General features: G+C 51.7%; 3 protein-coding genes across 3 annotated transcripts; 1 reads left to right on the plus strand and 2 right to left on the minus strand.

The window, feature by feature from the left end:
• Positions 1 to 2,547: 2,547 nt before the first annotated feature.
• BDZ83DRAFT_643109 (uncharacterized protein) lies at positions 2,548 to 4,064 on the plus strand. Its single transcript, XM_060509651.1, has one exon. The coding sequence runs from the start codon at positions 2,744 to 2,746 to the stop codon at positions 3,986 to 3,988; it is 1,245 nt and encodes a 414-aa protein (XP_060357989.1). The 5' UTR covers positions 2,548 to 2,743; the 3' UTR covers positions 3,989 to 4,064.
• A 2,577-nt stretch (positions 4,065 to 6,641) lies between these two features.
• Positions 6,642 to 9,966, minus strand: BDZ83DRAFT_183532 (uncharacterized protein). Its single transcript, XM_060501537.1, has 5 exons — positions 9,660 to 9,966; positions 8,802 to 9,609; positions 7,868 to 8,748; positions 6,776 to 7,813; positions 6,642 to 6,722 (listed from the first exon to the last, which is right to left on the minus strand). Exons 1-5 carry the CDS (start codon positions 9,747 to 9,749, stop codon positions 6,678 to 6,680), a joined length of 2,862 nt encoding a protein of 953 aa, XP_060357990.1. The 5' UTR covers positions 9,750 to 9,966; the 3' UTR covers positions 6,642 to 6,677.
• A 538-nt stretch (positions 9,967 to 10,504) lies between these two features.
• BDZ83DRAFT_758265 (uncharacterized protein) lies at positions 10,505 to 13,276 on the minus strand (the record flags this gene model as incomplete). The annotated part of the gene is made up of 3 exons (XM_060515007.1): positions 10,505 to 11,325; positions 11,378 to 13,014; positions 13,068 to 13,276. 3 exons carry the CDS (start codon positions 13,274 to 13,276, stop codon positions 10,505 to 10,507), a joined length of 2,667 nt encoding a protein of 888 aa, XP_060357991.1.
• Between the last annotated feature and the right edge of the window lie 632 nt (positions 13,277 to 13,908).

Below are 13,908 nucleotides of genomic sequence, written 5' to 3' on the forward strand. Positions count from 1 at the left end.
TCGTATGCTACTCCTTGTCGCGTGGAGACACACGTGTGACAAGGGTCTAGTGGTAGGGATAACAAGGTTGTTACGTTACGGAAGTTTCCATTCGGATCACTCCGAATTGACTTTGGAGTCGACGATTCACACGAGTCTTTTCCCTATCCGGTGTATTATTCGCTCGACAAGGGTCCTCCCGCTAGCTATGTGATACCATGATAATACGGGAGCGAAGGAGAAGGCGGAGCAACTCCCACATCAAGAATAGACCAAGGAGCTCGTCCATCAAATCAGAAAGATCTCTTGTTCTGGATGGAAATATGCGCCATTGATAATGTGGGTAAGATTGTTAGCATAACACGAAGCGTACCTGACCGTGTACACGCGGCTTGTGTGGCTTAGCACGAGTTTGCCAAAAACCTCAGTTCAAGGGCGCAACACGAGAGACAGATTTGATCAGTTTTGTTGTCGGTGATTGAATTTGGTTATTCTGAACTTCGGGCGACCCAGATTATCATAAAAATTCTCTTCTTCCGGGTTGAAGGGAAGAGTCGATAATGACACGGAAGACCACGCTCCTTCAAATGAGAAACTGTGTAGCTAATCGCGAGACTATCCGAGGGACTCCGAGAAACGAGCACCCCATATCCCCACATCATCGAAAGGAAAAGATTGGCAAGAAGAGACATTAAACTGCTGCCTAGAGTACGAAAGGAATTATATTACAGTTGGTTTTCCGAATGGGGCAGTTGACTTGGTAGTATCCCAGCGTACTGGGTTACTCCGGGAACCGGAATTCGAGCCACAATGGTGGAGAGCTAGATCAGTACGAGCAGGCTCTAGCAAAAACAAAGGCATTTCAAGCGATCTAAAATCTCTCGCGGGTGTCTGGTGTACATAATGACGGAGGGACGGTTTCGCTACATGCGCCTTAGGTGAAGACAACCCCCCCGCCCTTGACAGGCGGTCACAGGCTTGCAATGTGATGCACATCAGAATGTAGACTTCCACAAGGTAGGAATGGCTCGAGCTTCTTTTCTGAAGTCGGATTTCCGCTTACAGGTCAGATGAAGCATCCGGGACTGCTGTCAGTAGATGAGCGCGCAAGAGACAAAAGCAGTGGACGACGCACTTGTACATCAACTGAACCAGAGATTCGGGACTCGTGACTGACGTAGGTCAAGGGGCGATGACTGCCGAGGCATGCCCCATAGCTCGCATCAACACGATACAATCAGTGCCGATGCGGCCGTCTCCACTTCAGCCTTCAAAGCGAAGGATCAAAGTTCGAAACTCTCAGCAGCTATACAACTCCTAGCCTCAGCGGTCTTTGCCCAGAGTAATGAGTGCCAGTCAACAATTCGGGTCGAGATTGGTGAGGTAAAATTCAACTCGTGCCTCGAAAGCTAGCATGACACGGCGTTCGAGGGGTTGAATCCACTGTCCTCGCGTCGTGTCACTGGACCGGCTGTTATTCGAAGGAACTCATGGTGGCTATCTGGAAAGAGTTGTTGACTACGCATCATTCCTAGTCTCCCAAGCCCCCTTGCAATGCTAAATACCTCATCATCACTTGGCAAGTGATCGAGCGCCCCGTTGATAAAGGAAGTAAGTACATTGGCGGCTATTCAACAGTGTCGAAAGTTCGAGGCGTACGGCTTAGATGCCATGCCTCATGCTAACAGAAATATTCAAGTGACGATGGCTAAGAGGCATCTGCTTCTTCTTAGTATCTTACGCGTACTCCTCTATCTCTGCTTAAACTTGGCATGGTTGCCTGCGGCTAGCTAAGAAATACATACTTACAAACAATCCATCACTTTGATTTGGAATCTGGAGTCAACATAGCGTAGAATCAATGCATTGATAAACCGCATTACTTCATTTTGATTACTTCATGTCTAAATGGAAGTTTATCTGACCCAGCGAGCCAAAAAGAAGAAAAAAAAAGAAAGACAAGAAAAAAAGCACTGACCACTCCCACACTGATAAACCTTATACATCGAAAGAGCTTGTCGTTCCATGCCGTCCTGCTGAATTCCTCGTGTAGGCACTAGGCAATTTGGCATGATCTCGAAGACCACCGCGTACCGGACTCTTTTTGTTAATTCCTCGGCCCAGAATTCGCCAGCCCACATCATTGCACAAATCATGCCAACATGCCATTCAACTTTCTTCTTCGGCAGTTTGCATCATCTTCTGTGTATTCAACCCCTAAAATAGTCACTTCCGAAGAAGGTGTACATCATCGAATCCTGAAGCATGACCGGAACGGATTTCATGGAAAAGATCACCCCCACGGTAGAGGGCAGATCCAGATACATCCTGGTCAACTTTGACGACTCCACAAAGTCATGCATGTTGTCAACATTTCAACGTACTTGAGTGATCTAAACACATAGAACGTGAATTTAAAGTTAGAAATGAACCACGGATCACTCCATTTTCAAGAACTTAGGAAGGGGCCAAGGACCAAAGGGTCATCTCTGAGGATCAGTATCTTCTTCTACAGAGGCATATCAACCTCTCGACCCCTCCTCATCTTTCACACTCTCCAGCCTTCTCTCCAAATCAACTCGCCTTCTCTCTCCGGGCTTTCCTTCTGCCCTTCAGTTTTCAGTTGTCTCTCATTCGCGCTAAATTTCACTTGAGTTTCAGCACGCATACAAATTCTCTCACAGGGATTGTGTTTCGTGTTTAACTTCTTCACACACGTAATTCTCCACGGACAGTTTTTCTGCAACCCACCACTACAGAAACTATGACAACTCGAACGTTCTCAAAATCTTCGCTTGCCAAGCTCGCATATTTCCCGCCATCCAAGAGGGGACCCGGTTTCCGCACTATCTCCATGGCATCCTACTCAAGCTCCTCAAGCTCCGAAGACTCAGTTGAGGTTCCCAACGATCTCAACAGCAAGGAGATACTCCTCTTCTCGGGTTTCGATGATGAAATTGCGGATATGATTTGGCGTCATTGGTGCAATGATGAGGACCAGCAAGATTTCGTTATCGAAGCCGGCCGCCACTACATCAAAGCCAAGGCTACGGAACTGAATGCTATTGATGAAGATGATGACTGGGACGCGGCCCTTCAGAACATGGGAATCTCGACTGAGATGCGACAAAGAATCATGACTCCAGAATTCAAGGACGTTCGATGCACACAGAGTGCTGCATATTGGGCCTTGGATAACCTCGATGAAACCTTCAATTTTCTTTCGGATCTCAGCAACAAGATTGACAAGTTGTACAACGCCACCACAATCGATCGCGTCAAATCCCCTGATGAGAACAAGAAGCCTCAGCCTGCTATGCGCTCCGGTCGTCGTCAAGGCCGCTCAGGTCAATCTTCAAGCAGCGGTGATCATTCCACACCTATCACATCTTCTTCATCATCTCCTCCCAACGTCATCGAGGGGCGCACCATGATGTACAAAGGCGGTTCTGAGGCGCGTCTTCAAAATGGCATTGATGAAGCTCAAAGCCTCTTGATTGGAAGACTATACTCCACAGCACCGACAGACTTTCATCCTAGCAGCAACGAGCTGCTCTACTTCACAAAGCATCACAATGTCGCCACCAAGTATGCTCGATACCAAGCCGAACGTCTTCCTGCCGTCAAAGCAGCAGTTCTCCAGGTCGCTATTCCCAACAGTCTCATCAGCGATGCTCGCGAGATCTACGGCGATGACTGGCGCGATCTTGTGTGGAATTCTCGAAACCAAAGATTGCACGCTCGTGGGATTCGACTACCCAACCACCTTCGCCCATTCACCAGCTGTGATGTACTCGTTAGTAACTTGTGCACGGATGCTACGGAGAAGATCAGTACGAGGATGACAGATAAAAGCGAGCTCAAAATGAGCAAGCTCCCAAACGGTGAGGAGGTTACTCAGCACGTTATCCAAACGTTATCGCGACAGACCGAGATTGCGACGCAGACTGTCGGCTTCGTTTGGCTGGTGCCCTATATCCCATCAGGACATGGCAAGGAGAAGAAGTAGAGCATCTGGGGCGGATGGGTGCTAGGAGGACAAGTATACCATACATATCTTAGATACCAATCACATCACATCAAGCTAATCTTGTGAAAGAGCACATATTCATTCATTGGTACTGATGCTACTCTACTACGATGTCCCTCTTCTTGGAGAATCAGGCCGTGATATCCCTTTTACGTTACGTAGCATGTTGCCTTCACAATCACTCCATTCTGATTCAAAAGTTCTCAGGTAAGTACGTTACCAAGAACTGAGAGCGTGAGGTAGCATCTGCCTTGGGACAGCCTATCGAGAATCATCTATTCAAATAAGCAAGCCTGTGGACATACCTGGATTTCATCCAGTACCACGCTTTGCCGCTCTTTCGGCATCTCAAATTGCTTAGCCGCGATGATCAGGATCTTCCCCCTTGAAAACTACAGACCGAGTCAGCCTTAGCCAAGGAGCTAAGGGTCGAGCAGATGCATGTCACGACGCGAACAAGGCAGGGCTTCATTTTACTCGACGCCTTCTTCTGAGTGATACCAGAGACTTATCCATTCGAGGCGGAAACATTGCGCCCAGTTTGACTCCGCTGTATCTCTTTGAGGCCGGTGGCAGCAAAGAAGGTTCCTATCCATTCCGCCGATGACGGTTAGCATAGCGAGATTTCGACACAGCAGTCACTGAGGGCAGTGACAAGTTATTGAAGCAAGACAAGGCAGACAGGTGGGAAAAGATTGACGGCTTCGAGCCACACATACACCTATTGGCGTTGCACAAAACCATGTAGGAAGATGCAACTGACGTTAGAAACACCTCGAAGCCACCACTTCCTTTTTCAAATCCCCCCTCCAGCATTCCAAACAGAGCAGAGGGCGCAGTCGTAAGTTACAGGCTTTGCTGTTGGGACATCAGGCTGCATCAAATTACAGCCCGATGGTGCTGGAAGGGGCGGAGAGGGCGGACGGAGCAGAGGGGGTGGGGGAAACTTGGCATCTTAGATGGATCAGTTTGGCGTGGACTGCGTATGTGAGATTTGGCATCATCGCATACTGAAACGTGACGACACAGATATTTCTCTCATACTGACCTACCCCTATCAAGCCTCGAGACGAGACTCGTAGCCCCAGGCACTCATTTGATAGATGAATGGGCTTGAAGTGGTCCAATTCTCGCTTGTTCTTGGCTACGCCGGAATATATGCAGGCGTTGAAGTCACCAGTCTACGAGAAAGTGAGCGCTTGCATAACAACTATCTCCAAGGCTGTGATAAGGCCAGGAACCCAATCTTACGTTATGGTGCCCCTTGGTAGGATGTGAAATTTGCCAGCCCTACAAAGTCTAGAAATTTTTAACTCATTCCCAGCCAAGAGATGATGAACGATGTCGTTTATAAACATCACCGAGCTTACAACGCAGAGACAGACATTATACGATAGTCGAAAAATTCACGGCGGTCGCCCTGCATTATCAGGCTTGGAATTCTCTGTCAGCATGACGTGGCACTGGGCTCTTCACCAGGTCCACGGAAGCAAATCTACAAGTTGTCGGGCGTGCTCTCATCGTAAGGCTGAACTAGACGACCAGTAATGCGACTGACGGTATTGTATGAAGATACGAAAGCCAGGTGGCATGGCAATGATCTCGACCGTGGACGAGTCTGCAACGCTGACCTTACATACCAGGCACATCACGAGAAGTCGGTTCCATGTAATAGCACATGTTCATTCATTGGTCCTAGTGCAACTCCACCAGTCGATCTCATCCACGAGAACCGGACTGATGGCCAGATACTAAACTACAAGTAACAAATAAGGTGCCCGTGGGCCACCTGTGGGCGATGTCCCACCAAAATTGAAGTCCTTTCCCTTGAAGATAAAGTCCGACTGCCTGTCCTTTAGGCTGTTCCCGGTCCACGCCCATGTCCGTTGCTAGAAGCAGGTTCGCTAAAGTGGTAGACTAGGTATGTACGCTTAACCGCGTACCGCAGAAAAACACACAAGTAGGCCGTCGGTCAGCCGCGTTCGTTTAGCGACCTGGGTCGTGAAGTGAGTTCTTCAACAACTCGTACATCTCATTGTCGCCGGGAGAGTAGCTATGGCCCGACATGTTAAGGGAGCCATGCTGCTGCTGGTATGCTTGGGTGGAGGTGCTGGGCCCGCTGCCGTAGTTGGCGGAAGTGGTACCTCTCGTGGCATAGCCTCCAGAGACATTCGCTGGCGTAAAGGAAGTGTTAGATCCCGAGCCAAACCCGTACCAATTATGTTGGTCCGGTTGAGTTGATTGCTGCTGCGTCTGGTTTGCGTAGGATCCATACGATTGTGTTTGCTGCGGCTGCGACTGTGACTGCTGCTGTTGAGGCTGCTGATTGGCGCTCCGTGAGGATGACCTTGGTTGAGTGCTGCTCGCTGCTGAGCTTCGCATGTCAAACGACTGCAGGGATGACGACTGCTGCTGGGTCGTCGACGGCTGTTGAGCGTAAGTGTTCGCCGCCGCTGTGGTATTGGTGTTGGAATTATTGTATGATTGCGCGTTGCGCGATTGGGATTGGTTGTTGTACAGCTGTTCGGACCGCGCGTTGTTGCTGGATGTGTGCGCAGTGGTGTTGGTCCTGTCGTAGTCATACGAGGGGTAAGTAGATGTTGTTGCAGAGGTGTTCTGCGCCGCGTAAGGCTGGTAGGCGAGTCTTGTGGTGTCCAACTCTGTCGAGTTATCGCCCTGGCTGGAGTACTTCGTGTTGTAGTTGTTGTAGTTGGACACGTTGCTCATGGATTGGGTATCATTGTAAGTTGCTGTGTCCACCGTCGCTGAAGTCGATGATTGAACGGTATGATGGGAAGGTGTTGCACGGGGTTCATTGACAGGAGTACGAGTGGAGGCTCTCTGTCCGGCTCGACTCTTAGTTCGGGCTGCCTGCACAGGGGCCTGGAATGGCGAGACTTGGGCCGGGGTGACTGTTTGCGCTACTTGAACTGCTTGCTGTGTCGGGGAAGGGCGATGATGCCGTTGTTGCTGTGCAGCGACATGAGCCACAGCTTGTTGCTGCGTGTTGCGACAGGATGTCTCCTGGGGAGCGACAGTGGTCGCAGCCGGCACCTGGATCGACCTTCGCGGCCTGTGTTGCTTGGTCGTCATGGTAGGCGATACTGTGTTCGATGTCCTGGGAGGAGAAATGCTCTGCCAGTTTTGAGCGTAACTGGGAAGCGGAACAGGGCTTTCGGCCGTGGGCTGATGCGGCTGTCCTGGTCCGGATGGCAAGCTGCGCCGTGAAGAAGTCCTCGCTGCTCCCGGGCTCTTAGCCGCTGGTTGAGAGTAATTGAGACCCGACAAGTTGTCATTGCTGGCGGTTGTATAGCTGTTCACGTCTGTGCTCGGTTGAGTGTATGTTGCCGTGCCGGTAAGAGACGGTTGTGAGAAGCTCGTGGAGACTGCCTGTTGCTCTGCGTAATTTGTGGCAGAAGGCTCGGGGTATGATAGAACGCCGTGTGGCATGTTCATAGCGTTGGAGGCGGAATGAGTATAAGTCATTTCGTTTGGTGCATCATTGAAATAGTCCTGACTGGGAGCTTGCGCAGCAGGAGTGAGCATGTTGGCAACCGGCATGGTTGAAGTGTAGTCGATTGTCTCAATGTCGTCCGATTCTTGTTCTTCAACTTCCATCTCAGGTTCCACCAGCTCGGCCTCGGCTTCAACCTCAGCCTCAGCATCGTCATCGTCGTCATCGTCCTCGACTGCAGCTGCAGACTTTTCTTCCTTCTTCTTTGCCGGCATTTTATTAATCAGGGGATATTGGCATTCCACACCCAGCTCTTCACAAGAAGCGCACTCGGGTTTGGCGCGATTGCACTTGAACCCATTAGTCTCTCTGGCTAGGCAGCTCATCGAAACAGTTTCAAATACCTTTGTCTTTGCTCTTCTGCAAGCGATGCATCCACCCCTCGACATCAGCTTCATCGGCGTGCCTGGGGGTGCCGGAATCAACTCCACTTCTTCCGCATCTCCAACCGCCTTCGACGTTCGAGACCGCTTCTTCTTCTTGCCTGAGGCCGGAGATTCCAACGTGGCCGTCGTGACAGCAGCCTGCGCCGTTGCCTGCTGAGGCGTGGGTGGCGCGCTGGTTGAGGACGCAGCGGCATCGTTGGGATGAACGATGCGGAGTCGCTCAGCACCATACTTGACCAGCATGGCAAGAGACTCTTTCTGAAGATCCGGAGATTGATTGGCAAAGATACTGAATTGTTCCGTAGAAAGACTCTCGGGATCCAAGCCGCTATCGCTGAGGAGTCTGATGGCGACCTCGCGGCGCCTAGCCGCTTCGCCGGGGGGCACATTCAGCACCGCATGTGAATGCACTCCACTTTGAACAGCGGCATCCGCCTTGGTCGGAACAGTGGTTGTTGCCTCGCCTTCGGCAGCATCGCCAGCTGCTTGTGCGTCCTTTGCGGCTTCCGATTTCCTCTTCCTCTTCTTCGGTTGAACAGGTGTCCCATCTGGATTCAAGGCCTCGCTCTTCCTCTTTCTCTTTGGCTTTGGCTCGACAGGCGTCCCGTCCGCATTCAGGGCCTCGCTCTTTCGCTTTCGCGGCGTTTTCATCTTCTTAGACTTTTCTCCCGCAGGAATGAGAGGTGTTGGAGGTGCTGCCGGAGGAAGGGGTTTGAAGTGCTCGATCATCTTGCCCAAAGTCTTGTGCAGAGGCGTGTGTTCGTACTTGACGTTAATGGTTCGAGTATTCTTCGAAAATGCAACGATAAGCGTCCCGCGACAGTCGAAAGCTGGTCGGGCTAGGTGGCTGTTAGCAAACAAAACATGCGCGCTCGGAGGCGCAATATCCTACCCTGCATTTCCGGCTCAAGTTCCTTCTGACTATACTCCCCTATGATAGTCTTATTTGGCGTCTTCTGATGTTGCCGGTTCCAAGTCACGAAAGAGTCCTTGCAGTTGTAGGTGAAAGACCACCCGTACTGGCCGCGCGAAACCTCTCTGACTACCCATGTGCTCTCATCCACCACAGAAAGCAGCCCAACAATATGTTTCGCTACGGCTCTCTGCGTCACAGGGTTGTCATGGGGCTGGCTGATGATGGTGTCATAGGCACGTACGATCTTGACGGTTTGACCTCCGACAACCTGTGTTCGGAGGCCGCTCAGCGCTGGATCGATGCTCTCCTGCGCATCGTCGCCATCACGAATAGCGAATTCGAGGGTAGAGGGCACTTCGAGTGTGACGGAAAGATGTTCGCAACGTGTAGGCGCCTTCTTTCGATCGAGTTCGCGACGGAGTTGGGCGGGGATGTCATCGGGGTGCGCAATTGACGGCTTATTCCTCGACGAGCTTCCGTATGAGGGCGTGAGGCCCAGCAGGGCCTCAGCCATGGTCGACTGCAGCTTCCGTCTTTGATCCCTATCAATCGACGCGACGAGACCGCAAAGTCGCGTCTTCGCAGTGGGCGATTGTTGGGTTGTGACGGAACAACGTTGGAGAGAGCCGAGTGACGCTTTAGTTGGAGTTGTCGGCTGGTACAGAGGCTGGGGGCGCGAAAGCGCGGTTCCGCGTACTTCAGAGGAGCGGCGGGGGGATTCCAAAAGTGGAACATGGGACGGGGTGCACATAGCACTTCCTGCACTGTCACTGAGACTTGGCCACTGACCAGTTAGCATTGGCGAAGCCAAAGGCACGGTTGCCGTAAACGTACCTTACTAGTCGCTTCGTCGTCAATCTCCATTTGATGAGTATTTCCGATAGCAGTTGCCAACGACGGGGCATCTCCTGATACTGCCGCCATTTTTGTGCTTCTGCTGCCAACAACAAGTAAAGTGGCTTGCAAAATGTTCTTGCTAGAGGTATTGAAATAGTGAAGACTGCCGGACGAGGAAAAAGTGACCGTGAGGAAATGTCGAGGTGCGTACACGAAGCGCGAAAGCTTCACGTTGGCGATGCGGGAAGCAATGTGCAAATGGCAGATTGCCAGGTGAACAAGGAACAGTAGGCAGACATGGAAGCCTGGCCCTCAGACGTTGAAGTTGAAATGATTCGGGAAAGTCCTCTCTGGGTAGCCTGAATAATCGTGCAGCCTCACCTGCAAGGCTTCGATCCGGCAATTATTCACATCCTGCTCCGTCCTCGAGGCACCTACTGCTGAGGTAATACGCACCTGCCCTTCTGAACAAGAGGTGATTCGACGCACAAACAATCCCCTTGGAAAGAAGATTGGTCTAGATGCATCGTTCGTCTCTATTCCATGAATCGTGTGGCATCATTACTTACGCAGTGCTGTTCGATCATGAGTCCTGTCAAGTGTATGACAGATTTAGCTATAGGCAAATTCATTCAGAGCCGCGACTTGTAATACATCTTCTCTCTAAATCACGGTACGCAGTTTCACTAGCAAAGTAGGCGCAAGCAGACCAGTAGGATTAAAAAATTCTCATTTGTGACTACATAGAAAAGGCCAATACCCAGTGGGCATTGGAGTTATTATAGAGAGCTCATACTCCCAAGGGTATCAATGGTATACAAGTGACAGGTGAAGCACGAGCTTTAGTAGTAAATCTTCTCATCCCAAATGGGGGGTCTTGCGCCCTCGGAATCCCAAACAAGCTTGTTCTTCTCATCCAACGTGCAGCCCTCATCGGTGATGGGAATGATCTTGCTGGTCTGAGCAATCTCATACTTCGAGACACCGGCGGCATCCTCAGGAATCCAAAGAAGGGGAGGCAGGCTAGAAACCGAAGGTGGGTAGTAGGCGTTATCCTGAATGTTGCCAGGGTACATCTCGTCGATCTGTGTGGGGTCGTGGGGAACAAGGTTGCGAAGGTGAAGGTAGTCGGCAAAGATCCACGGCTTGAGGAAACGGGTAACAATGTTGCCGCCCTTCTCAACAACGTTCTCGTCACCTCCAGGGGCGAACTTCTTGATGTTGGGGATCTTTTTCATGAAGCCGCTCGAATCGCCGTTCTGCTCCTCGGAAACACCTCTGCCAGAGTCCTTGCGGTCGATACCCTCAATGTCGGCACTCAGTGACTCTTCCTCGACCTGGAGGGATCTGGGAAGAGTGTACAGGAGCGGGTCCAAGACACTGTTCAGGGTGAGGTGGAAGAGAATGGAGAAGATGAGGAAGACGATCATGAGGACAAGGGGTCCAAATGCCTTCGACACGGAAAACAGACCCACGAGACAAATCTCAGCCAAGTAGACGCCGGCAAAGAGCTGCTTGAGGGCGCGAGGGTACAGGAGGCCCTTGGTATCAATCTTGGTGTCCGTAACGAACAGAATGTTGTACCGGTAAGAAAGGTAGAACAAGCCAATGCCGATGGTGGAGAAGAATAGCATCAGAGGAGCGATAAGAGCGTAGGTGATGCCTAGTCAAAATCAGCAAGAGAATCAGGATTGAGTTGAAGTAGAGGAACTTACTAATGACGGCAATAGTAGTGTAAACAGGGAGCACGCTTCCCCACGAGATGGCGGCAAGAGTAGACCACTTGTTGTACAGAGCTCTGGGCGTGTTGGTAAGGAACTTCAGAATAGCCACAAAGATGGCAAACGCAACCACTTGGGTCAAAACACCGGTAGCGAGGGTGATACCCTGGAGAATGAAGTAGCTGACGTAGAAGCTGGAGGACTTGGGAATCGCGGTGGACAAGGTGCTGAAAATGGAACCCGGGTTATTGGAGATTGCCTGGATGGTCGCCACAGCAGATGAGGAGACAGTCGTAATAAGGAAGACCTGAATGAGCTGGAACCAGTAGTATGCGTTCTGGGTGAAAAGCTCGACGCGGGAGTTGGAGGGCTCGCCAGAGAGCTTGGCGCAGAGACGCATAATGACCGGCACCAATGACATGAGGATAGCCAGAGCCACACTGGGGAGAAGGCCAGAAACGACACCCATGATGACGTCGGGAATCTTGTCGAGCCACGTGAGGAAGGAAACCTTCTTGAGGTACGAGACTTGGGAGATAATTCCGACCACTGTGACGGGAATAGCCCAGAAGATGATGAGTGCGCTGATGAAGGCAATGACGGCATAGCGGCGGACGACGCGCTGCCACCAAGATACTCTGAGAGATTTCCAGATGACCTCAGTAGGCTGGATACCGATGTACTTGGGCGTCATCTGAAGGGCTTGGTGATGCGTGGTAACCTGGTAAGCGGCCTGGGCGTCGGATTGTGTGTAGAACTCTGCGAACACAGCGGGAATCTTCTTGGCCTTTCCAGCACGGTAATCGGCTTGAGCAGCATCGACGGCGGGAATAAGACGCTGAAGTTCGGAACGGCACCATTCGATGGTATCAACCTTCTTTCCAATGAGACCCAGAAGACCAAGGCGGTGAGTAGGGCGCTTCTTCTGGGGGATCCAACGAGCAGCGGCATCGGAAGCGCCAGCCTCGGTGTCTTGAGCCGAGGGAGTCTTCTCAGGAGCACCACCCTTCTTGGCAGCCTTGAGACGAGCGGCGTTCGCCAACTTGATGAGCTTCACCTGGGCTTTTTCGAGCTTCATGGCGACCTTGTCACGCTCCTCAACGAGATCGTCCAACTTCTCGGTGTCGCCAGTGATCCAAACTCTCTTGATCGAGTCGCTAAAGAGTTTCTTGAACTTGGCTTCATCAAGGTACTCGTCGGGAACTGATACGAAAAGGACCGTGCGAGACGAGATTCGCTTAGAATAGGTGGGCGAAAGCAGGAAAGCCTGACGCAAGTTGATGTAGAAGATGCACTCGCGCATGATCATGTACATGACGAAGCCATAGAATAGCCAGCCAATGAGAGCGTGTGCGTACAGACGGTTGAGTCCAGAGGAGGATGCGACATCGATGTTGCTGTAGGTCAAGATATCGAGCTCCTTGGCGGTACCTCCGCCGGTAGCATTGACGGGGAAGAGGACCGGCCATGTCATAACAAGGCCGACCAGGCAGATGGTAGCACAGATACGGAGGAATCGAAGGAAGAGATAGGAATCGAGAGACTGGTGCTTGAGGGCGTAGACATCAGGGATTTTCCAAAAGTGACTAAACCAGTTAAACAAGCCACTGGGGAGACTTGGTGATCGCTCGCTGTGAGGCAGTTAGGATGTGAGACTCATCAAGACACAAGAATTCCCACGCACCTCTCACGCAAGCTGCCGAGATAAGTTCTCGGGGCATAGAATCGCCTTTGGCTGCGACGAAGGATCAAGAAGATGACGAGATAGACGCCGGCAATGGGAGCGCAGACGGCTAGAGTACTGACGAGGCCAGAAATGGTGCTACCCGAGGTATCGTCGAGAGCCTCGCCGCGGTTGGACTGGCCGCCTTCGGCATCGCCAAGACCCGACATGATGGCGTCTAGGCGAATTGAGACGCCTGGTGGTCGTTACGGTTGTGGTGTTTGTGTGTGTGCTGGGACAGAGTTGAGTCGAGAGAGAAAACGCGAGGTCGACGACGGTGGGGGTCTCTGGGGCCAAGTCGGGTATTAAACAGGGAAGGGTATCGAGGGTCGTGTGCGGTCGTGGAGAGGGACTCAGACAGAGGAAGGGCCGTGGAGTCTGGACACTGGAGTCTGAACCTGAACCTGAGCGGTGGGCGGAAGAGAAAAGAAGGTCAAGGGACAGGGGGTTAAAAAAGAAGCAGTGGAAGGGGGGAAGGGTGGGGGATGATATGTGTGGTGCGCGTTGTTGAAAAACCGGGAGTTGGGAAATGAGACGATGGGTTCGTAGCTTGTCAGGATGCTAGGATGGGCCAGGCCGAGCGTCGATCAGTTACACAAGCGACGAGGTGCCCAGAGCTCTGAGGTAACTGATTGCGCGCTGGTGAGGTGAGGTAGTGCGGTCGGGTGCGCTTGCGGGCGATGGTTTGCTATGGTCTGGACTTCTGGTGCGGCGTGCTGCTGCTTTGGATATTTGGTGCGAAGCTGCAAAGGGGGTACGTCGAACCGTAAGAGAAGAGCAGAAGAAGCAAAAAGTGACGTGA

The sequence above is a fragment of the Colletotrichum acutatum genome, assembly GCF_030867785.1.
Source record: "Colletotrichum acutatum strain CBS 112980 chromosome Unknown BDZ83scaffold_215, whole genome shotgun sequence".
NCBI lineage: Eukaryota > Fungi > Ascomycota > Sordariomycetes > Glomerellales > Glomerellaceae > Colletotrichum > Colletotrichum acutatum.

Coding starts and splice junctions, on each gene's coding strand:
- BDZ83DRAFT_643109 (XM_060509651.1), top strand. CDS start 2,744: ATGACAACTCGAACGTTCTCAAAATCTTCGCTTGCCAAGCTCGCATAT.
- BDZ83DRAFT_183532 (XM_060501537.1), bottom strand. CDS start 9,749: ATGGCGGCAGTATCAGGAGATGCCCCGTCGTTGGCAACTGCTATCGGA. Junction 8,749..8,801: donor ACTTGAGCCGGAAATGCAGG/GTAGGATATTGC, acceptor ACAGCCACCTAG/CCCGACCAGCTTTCGACTGT. Junction 7,814..7,867: donor GCAGAAGAGCAAAGACAAAG/GTATTTGAAACT, acceptor AATGGGTTCAAG/TGCAATCGCGCCAAACCCGA.